This window comes from Phasianus colchicus, chromosome 1 (genome assembly GCF_987193195.1).
Source record: "Phasianus colchicus chromosome 1, bPhaCol1.hap1.1, whole genome shotgun sequence".
Classification (NCBI taxonomy): domain Eukaryota; kingdom Metazoa; phylum Chordata; class Aves; order Galliformes; family Phasianidae; genus Phasianus; species Phasianus colchicus.
This window is the reverse complement of record NC_143436.1, coordinates 103,720,151-103,729,351: the sequence shown is the minus strand read 5'-3', so window position 1 is coordinate 103,729,351 and position 9,201 is coordinate 103,720,151. Positions and strand designations below refer to the sequence as shown.

At 44.4% G+C, this 9,201-nt stretch overlaps 1 protein-coding gene across 1 annotated transcript; it reads right to left on the bottom strand.

Annotated features, from left to right (window-relative positions):
- Nucleotides 1–2,960: 2,960 nt before the first annotated feature.
- Nucleotides 2,961–6,630, bottom strand: LOC149919921 (uncharacterized). Its single transcript, XM_090121370.1, has one exon. The coding sequence runs from the start codon at nucleotides 6,210–6,212 to the stop codon at nucleotides 3,192–3,194; it is 3,021 nt and encodes a 1,006-aa protein (XP_089977496.1). The 5' UTR covers nucleotides 6,213–6,630; the 3' UTR covers nucleotides 2,961–3,191.
- Between the last annotated feature and the right edge of the window lie 2,571 nt (nucleotides 6,631–9,201).

Here is a 9,201-nt window from a genome sequence, read left to right as displayed (position 1 = left end):
AAAATTAAGCAGCTGTAATCCTGAACATGAAGCAGGAATAATGTGACAGTTTTACAGATGTTTCATGGCCCCAGTCACATTAACTGAGTCTGTTATTTTTTCCCCTAGTGTGAGTTGATAGTAATGGATGGCTTCATAAAATTTTCAGGGACAGGTACAAGAAGGTGATTTGGGGCAGAAAAAATATCTTCTGTCATCCTAGTAATGTCAAAAGCAAGACACAAGCAGCAGAGAAGTTGAGGGTAATAGGTAACTATTTTACTGGTTCACAGAATCTTGGTTTCTGTGGTATTTGGAGGATACTACAAACTACAGAAGTTTCATGACCTCATGGAACTTTCCATGGCCATTATATCAGAGAAATCACATGAACAGGGAATTACTTCAGTGCTGCTGATGGAAATTTTATAGCACCTTGCTGTTTCCTATGCTGAGTGAAAAAATGTAAAAGGCAATAGGTCAAATGCTTCAGAGTGCATAGGCACTCAACTGGTCAGATGTTAGTCTGAAGCTTTACACAAGCTCTTTTCGAATCTTTTCAGGTTTGCAACATTGTTTCATTACCAATTAATAGTAGTAGTTGCTGTTTTTCTTTGTTGTTTGTTTTTTAAGGAAAGTGTTTATTTCAAGGTGCTCCTTGAAAATTTATTTACCTATAAATTATTTTCAATTCTGATTTTGGTCTGAGATCAGATACAAAATCTAACAGAAATATAATCTTTTTCTTTCTTACTGTTAGTAAATTTTCATTTTCTACTGAGTGTATGCTGCAGAAGGATGCCTCTTCCAATTACAACATAATGTATACATTGTGCTTAAACCACTTGAAATTGCTGACTTTGTTTAAAAGATAGTTTATTTCCTATGAATTTCATACTTACATGTTATGGCTTCAGTTATCCATTGTAAAGAAGAAACACCCTATTTGTATTGCACCAGAATAAGTTCCTAGCTTGAATTACCAAACAAGCTTTTTTTGTGTACATTTGTGATTGTGTGTACATATTTACAAAGATATAGCCCTCATACTTATATAACTTACAGAAAGCAGAGTGTTTGGGGTCAAAATTGTTACAAAAACTATTAAAAAACATTTTAACTTCAAAGACATGCATAGTGAGACAGTAGTATTATTTACTTCATTCTTGCTATGTTTAAAAGAGCCTGAGGTACTGGTCTAGTGTTAATACTTCAGAGAATTACAGTCCAAGAATGAATTTTGGATGTTGTGTTGAGGGACATGGTTTAGTGAGAACTATTGGTGATGAGTGGATGGTTGGACTGGATGATCTTGTAGGTCTTTTCCAACCTTGGTATTTCTGTAAATCTGTCAAAAAATTCTATGATTCTGTGAAAAAAATTGCAGATGTAGTTCCATAAGTAATATTAAACTTGGTCACTCTGAGGGATAGCATCGCCCAGGAATATATACTTTGACAACAATTGTAAAAACAATTGCAACTTAAAACCCAGAGTCACAAAGTTGAAGGCATTGGAAGGGGCCTCTGGAGATCACTTGGTCCAACCTCTCTGCTAAATCAGGTTCCCTACAGTAGGTTTCCACTGAAAAGCATCCAGGTGAGTTTTGAGTATCTTCATAGAATGTAACTCCACTACTGTCCACTCTAGGCAGCTTGTGCTCTGTCACCCTAGAAGCAAAGAAATCTTTCCTCATGTTTGTGTAGGACTTCCTACATTCTAATTTCTGTCCATTCCTCTTTGTTTTGTCACTGGGCACCACTGAAAAGCATGGCCCCTTCTACTTGACTCCCACCCCTTAGGTATATATAAGCATTTATACGATCCATCCTCAGACATCTCTTCTTCATGGTGAACAATTCCAGATGTATAATCAAAGAATATTAAGATAGTTAAGATAGTGTATAAACAAGGAATATTGTATAATCAAATAATATTAAGATGTTATAATAAGGAAATAAACAAGAGAGTTAAGCAAAGCAAGACAAAGGAAATAGATAGGATGCTTACCTGTATTGTGGGCTCACTCAGGACACTCCAGTGGAGCAGATCTTCAGAAAAGAGAAGCTTCCCCACTGGTAGTCTGCTCTTAAATGGGTCTAGGAGAGGTGGAGCCAGGCTCCACCCCTTCCTGCAGCACAGGTGAATTGCTTTCACCTGTGCTCCCAGGGCTGACTCATTGCTCACCTCAGGTGATTAATCAGAGGTTCAGGCCATGACTCAGCAGATCCTATACACCAGGTCTCTCAGACTTTCCTGATGAGGGAGATGCTCTAGGCCCTTAATCATCTTTGTGGCCTTCCAATGGACTCATTCTAGAAGTTCTTTGTCTTTCTTGAACTGGGGAGCCCAGAACTGGACGCTACTTCAGATGCAGCCTCAACAGGGCAGAGAACAGGGGGAGAAGAACCTCCCTCAACCTGCTTGCCAAGCTCTTTTTAGTCTACCCTAGGATAATGTCGGCCTTCCTGGTCACAAGGGCATAGTGCTGGCTCGTGGCCAACCTGTTGCCAACCAGGACACCCAGTCCTTCTCTGCAGATCTCCTTTCCCACAGGTCTGTCTTTAGCCTGTACTGATGCATGTGGTTATTCCTCCTCGGGTGTAGGACTCTCTATGCTGCCATTGCTGAACCTTGTCAGGTTCTTCTTCACCCAACTCTCCAGCCTGCAGTAGGTCTCCAATTTTTGCTTCATTGAAAACAGTTATATTTGAGTAATTAAAAGTGTCAGGACCCAATCTGATTGACTGATAGTTAATGATTTGTGGAATTCGTTCAGAAAGAATATATGTTTAAAAGTTTTTGTTTGTTTGTTTTGTACAAGCAATTTAAAACTAAGTTTATCAGAACTCAAATTTTATTCGGGACACTGTAGTAGTAGTCTCTCATCGTTCGTCCTCTGCCGACCGAGGGAGCCACTTGCCAGCGAAACCGACCCCAACCGGGCCGGGGCCAAATGCTCACACAGACCCCAGAGTGCGTGAGGCAAAATGGCGTTTATTAAAATGTGGTAGGCACTTAAATATTCTTGTCCCGCTTTGTCCACACCCCTTGCTTACCTGCTGTCCTATTGTGGGGCAGCGTTTGGCAAGCCCTGAGCATAGGAAACCTGACCCCGTCACATACCGTTTCCTCGCCACGCCTACTACATTTCCCCCTCCCTATGCTCAGGAATATCCCGTAACAGCGCGATCGCAACGCGAGTACATCTCTCACAACTGTTCCTTCGTTTTGTGATACAGAATCCGTTGGTCCATAACTTGCCACATGATCCTTGTGAGGCAATTCTGGAAACACATGATTATGCACGGCAAAATGGCCGCAATACAAATTATTGCGAGCAATACTAGCGCAACTACCTTAATAATTTTCGCAACCCATCCTCCAAAGTTGCCAAACACACTTCTCAGCCAGTCCCCGATGGGGTCGTCCTCCACTTGGATCTTCTCCGTATGGTCTCGCAGGGCTTTCAGCGCTTTATGGATGGATACACTGTGGTCGCTAAGATTGAAGCAACACATTCCTTCTAGGTCTTCACATCCATGCCCCTGTGCCAGGAGCAAGAAGTCGATGGCTGCTCTGTTTTGCAGCACCGCATGCCGAATGCTGTTTGTGTCTTCTAGCATCGCATTCAATATTAATGTTGTTAAATTCGCCTGCTTAGCTGACCAACATGCTAGGCGTTCTATCTGAGCCAAGCTCTGTGCTGCAGCAACCCCAGGGGCGAAAAATGATGCGAATATCCGTGCTGTGGCACTCCATAACTCTACCTCATCGTTACAATTCTCCGGGAGAGGGCTCGAACGCTTTCGGCGACGATGGTGACCCGTGATGCTCGGGCCATACTGCATCCATGTCGTGAAATTCGGAGACAGTAATGTCAGTTCCCCTAGGTAACAGGGTCCTCCTAAGGCATTGTGCGGGATGCCCTGCCAGGCTCTATCCCCACAGATCAGGAAGATTCCAGGGGGCAACGCCTTAGCCGTTTTGTTATTCCATAGCACCTCGTTGACCCCCCGTTTGAAAGTGAACCCATACCCATAAAAGTCCCAAACTGCCGTACAATTAAATGAGGATCTACCGCTAGATTTAGAAAGGACCCCACCCTTTGACAAGCAGGTTGTATTGCGCCCTGTGAAGACCCGTGTTTCATTTTTGGTATACCCGCAATAACCCGAAGTAATGGAGAAAGCCTCCGTGTTCACAGGACTGACCACAGTCCAAGAGGTCTCGTTGTATGGCTTCAGCCGCGGATCTGTGCCTTCCCACCGGGCAATTAAGGCCTGCAGTTGTATCCAAGCAGACACACCCCGCAGGTAATCTCGCCCCAACAGGGTTCCCGGTACCTGCGCTACCAGCGGGGTTAGCAGGACGGGCTTCTCCAGGGAACCGTCTCTGTTGACCACGATTATCTCGATCTGCTTGGCTGACCTCCGCGTTGGAGCAGTTCCCCCCACTCCCGCTATAGTTTGAGTGGCCCCCATTGGCCACGTGGGCGGCCAGTCGGACTCCGCAAAAACCGTCACATCCGCTCCTGAGTCCACCAGGGCGGTAAGGAAAATAGATCGCGGCCCTGGGGAGCCAGCGGGAAGCTCCGTAATTGCGGCTGTAATCTTCACCAAGGGGCGCTCCCCGCAGCTCAACGATAGCGCAGCTAGTGGCAGGCCTAGATCCAAAGCCCGCCTTTCCTGAGAATCCCGTGAATCGTAAGAGGGACCCTCATCCCCCCTACCTCGAGATCGCAGCCCACGAGCTCTACATTGCGGTGCAGTGTGACCTCTCCTCCCGCACATTTGGCACACTATACCCCCGTTGCTCTTACACTGTGCCTTGAAATGACCTAATTGACCGCACCTGAAGCATGGCCCAGGCGGGCGATCTGGACTCTGCCGCCCGGCAACCCCATGCGCTAGCATCACCTCAGCTACCGCTGCAGCAACCTCACTTGCCACTGATGATTGAGACTTTTGCTTGTCCATCACATACTTAAGGACCTCACCGGGGGTGTGGAACCTGTCTGGCGCCGCCCGTAATAGAGCCCGTACGTCCGAGCTCGACTTTTGATAGAGGCAATCCAGGATCACGGGGCCGTGCACTGCCCTAGGCAGCTCCGATCCCTCCACTGCCTTGATCAATCTATCCGCAAAATCCTGGAAGGATTCAGTGGGACCTTGTGCAATCTCCGTCCACGGAGTAGACGGCTCAGCATTCCTTGCGAGCCTTCTGAACGCCTCAAGGGCAGCGTCTGTAGTGGCTATTAGTTCCCCGGGCCTCAGCTCCGCAAGCTGGGCATGTGCGGTGATCATACGCGGCGTACTACCCGTCAGTCTCTGCAGGTTAGACGCGTGAAGCGGATTCCCCTGATCGTTCTGGGCTGTAACCAGCATTTGTCTAAGTCTAGCCTGCCATTCCTCCTTCCAAAGCGTATACTGCACCGGTTTCAAAATCATGCGCATCAGATTCTCAATATCGTATGGTAACAGGGGTCCCGGCAATATTAATGTCTCCAAGGCGTTCATTGTCAGGGGGGACTTCAATCCTTTCTTTTCAACTGCCTCAAGCACCCTCGCTATCGCTTTCGGGTCCAGCGGGACCCAGATCGGGTTATCATCATCGGAAATCACTACCGGAAATGCCTCCGGGTTCGCAAGGCCCCGGTCTTGTGCCTCCTCCTTTACTTTAGCCCAATCAGTCAGCAGACGCCCGTCCCTCCCCCCTTTGGGACGAAGCCCCGCCCTTGCCTTTTCTTCCTCCAAAAAAGGATATAACGACCGCGGAGGGTAGGGCGGGGGCGGAGCGGGCGGAGTGGGCGGAGCGGTTGGTAGACATGCGGTCGGGAGTTCCTCTTCCCCGCCCTTCGCCGCGGTGACCGTCGCCATCTTGTCCGCCACGCTTTGGTCGTCAGTACTGCAAGGTAGCAAAGACCCGCCCCCCGGAGCCCTTTCCACCCCTTTTTCCACCTTAAGCTTACCCTCCTCTTTAGCCGCCTTAAGGGCTCCAAGTATCAAGCCCCAGGTTTTAAGTTCAGCAGCCTTTTGGTTATTCATGGCGCGTTGGCATAAAGCCGAGGTGAGCGAATCCCACCTACCCGAATCCAGCACTTGCTGAGGGGAGTCCAGCTCCCCTCCCTTTTTTAAAACCGAAAGCACCGCGGCTACCTCCTTCTTTGAAGGGGTATTTTTGCCGCAGTAGTCCTTACAAAACTGCAAAAGTACCTTAATAATCTGTTCCATGGTTACACACGCGACCTGCCGCCACTTCACAGGCTCTTCTCTGCGATGTGTCTTCCGTGAGCGACCTGCCGCCACTCCGCAGGCTCTTCTCCGCTTCACGGGCACGCCGGGTGGTTAACCCTCGATAGGCAGATCACGTCGGGGTCACCACTTGTAGTAGTAGTCTCTCATCGTTCGTCCTCTGCCGACCGAGGGCGCCACTTGCCAGCGAAACCGACCCCAACCGGGCCGGGGCCAAATGCTCACACAGACCCCAGAGTGCGTGAGGCAAAATGGCGTTTATTAAAATGTGGTAGGCACTTAAATATTCTTGTCCCGCTTTGTCCACACCCCTTGCTTACCTGCTGTCCTATTGTGGGGCAGCGTTTGGCAAGCCCTGAGCATAGGAAACCTGACCCCGTCACATACCGTTTCCTCGCCACGCCTACTACAGGACACACATTAATTTGTATTCTTTCTTTTCAGTAATTACTTTTAAAATTTAGCGTTGCCATTACATTTATTCAGGTAAGTTAATTTTTGGTTCTTTCTGCTTGAGTTTGAGAAGAGATACCTCTTATGTTTGATAAGAACAGATATTCTAGATTAGAGTTTAGCATTAAATGAGTTGATAATAGTTTGATATATTCACACAACAGATTAAAATTTTTTTAAAAAATCAATTCATACATACATTTTGCAGTTTCCCAGTTTTTTTTGGCTACAGTATTTCATACTGTTTTCACAGTTGCTATTAGGCAATTGGCTTGGAGTATTGAGAATGATTTTCATGCTTTCTACTTAAAGCAAGCCTATCCAGAGGGACTTCTCTGCAATCATTTAAATGCAACTTGTGCTATACTGGGTTGCATATGCTAACTTTAAAAGTGGATATATGAGAAATGTGACTTTCACATATATAAGAATTGCTGCCTCTCACTCTCAATATAGTTATGTCATATTGGCCAACAGTTCCTCTTGGATAGCCTTGAAAGGAGTAATTGGAGTCCTCTCTATCAGTTCTGATAACAGTTATTGCTGTGAGCAGTACGAAGTTGTTATGGCAGGATCCCCACATTATTTTCTGGCTTATTCATGAATAGCAATGGTAGACCTAAAATCTGCATCTTACTGTCTCTTTTAATTGTGTCCCCTACAGTCTCCCTATTTGCTAGAAATGGCTCTACTCTTTATCTTTAGCCTGACATTTAAAAGTAGGTAAAACAAAATCTTTTTAATCATGTCTTAAACCTTATCTCTGGAGAGGGACTTTTCTGGAAGTTGTAACAGACGTTAAATCTGACGAGGGCACAGACTCTTGTGGTGTAGTTTGCTTATTTGTTTGCTTGTTTTGATTTGATTTTCGCTTTGGTTTTGGTTTAGTATTTAGAGTTGGACATGTCCTGGTTTGCTAGTTTTTTACCCTTAAAACATTACACAGATTTTTAAAAATGTGTACATCTGTATACAGTCTTGCTGTTCTCCATGTACTCAAATATCAAAATAACTAATTTCTCAGCTTCTCAGAATTTGGAGCTTTTCCAAATTCACATGCAGCCATTTCATCTCTCTCACTACTTCAGTATTAATTTTCATCATTTATTTGATCATACACATATTTTGTCTTGCGACTTCAAATTTGATTTTTTTTGCCACTTTTTATTCTCATGTATTGCAGTTCTGCAATCTTTATGCTTAAAGGTTAGTCTAAAAAATTGCATTAACAATATATATATATATATTTTTTCTTTTCTCTTCAGATTCTTCTAAGTTCAATTGTATTCTTCAAGAAATATATTGTGAATAATAGCTTTTCATAGAATTAACATTCTACAAATGTTTCACAGCTTAGACATAAATGCTGAAGTGCACTACTAGAAAGATGGTACTTATTCTGTAGGAATTTTGATTGGAATATGTATGGTTTTCTACTTCAGAAACCTTGGAACATCATGTATAATTATTTTCAGCATTAAAATCAGCTACACATTAGCCTCTTCTCTTTAAAATTATTAGACTATTTTGTATAGTAGCTGAAGGTCACTTGTTGAGGTTACAGATGGATCTTGCTGAATATCTTTGAATTTTACTTCTGGTGAGGGGCAGAGGGAGGACTACTGGGGCAAAAGCTATGAAAACTAGTGACATGAAAATGTTAGCTACTCTCATAGAATCACAGAATATCCTGAGCTGGAAAGTACGCACAGGAATCACTGAGTATACTTCCTGTCTCCACACAGGACTACCCAAAAATCAGACCATATCTCTGAAAGCAGTATCTGTACAAGTTTGTTCAAATATATCTGAGCAATCTTGTACTGTATTTAGGTGATTCATAGGAGTGTTTAAGGTGAAACATAAGGCTGTGGTCTTACTTCGAGCTTTCTGACATAGCTCCTACTCATTTGCCATCCTGTTCAGTGTGTAAGGTATAGTTATGGATTATTTTGCTTTATTCTCATTCAGGTGTCAGTCATGATTTGTTCACTGGCTGATAACAGGAAGAGTCCTGCTAGAGTATTAGGTCAATGAAGCTTTTAGATTAATGGGATTGATTAATGGGAGACTAATTTTAAAAGAGAATCATAGAGATATCATATTTGATATCCTTTCCGGAATTAGTTTCAATCACCTCATATAGCTTTAAAATACTATAATCCTATGATTTTCTGAGAAAGAATCATAGAATGGCCTAGGGGTTGAAAAGGACCACAATGATCATCTAGTTTCAACTCCCCTGCTGTGGAAAGAGTCACCAGCCACTAGACTGGGCTGCCCACAGCCACATCCAGCCTGGCCTTGAATGGCTCCAGGGATGGGGCATCCACAACCTCCTTGGGCAACCTGTTCCAGTGTGTTACCACCCTGTGAGTGAAAAACTTCTTCATAATATCTAACAAAAATCTCCTCTGTCTTAGTTTAAAGCCATTGTTCCTTGTCCTATCGCTATCCTAAACAGTTGTTCCCTCTCCTGTTTTTTATTTTTTAATTATAGTTTCTTTACATAGTA

Bases quoted from the DNA above. Each gene is read 5' to 3' on its own strand.
- LOC149919921 (XM_090121370.1), bottom strand. From the start codon at position 6,212: ATGGAACAGATTATTAAGGTACTTTTGCAGTTTTGTAAGGACTACTGC.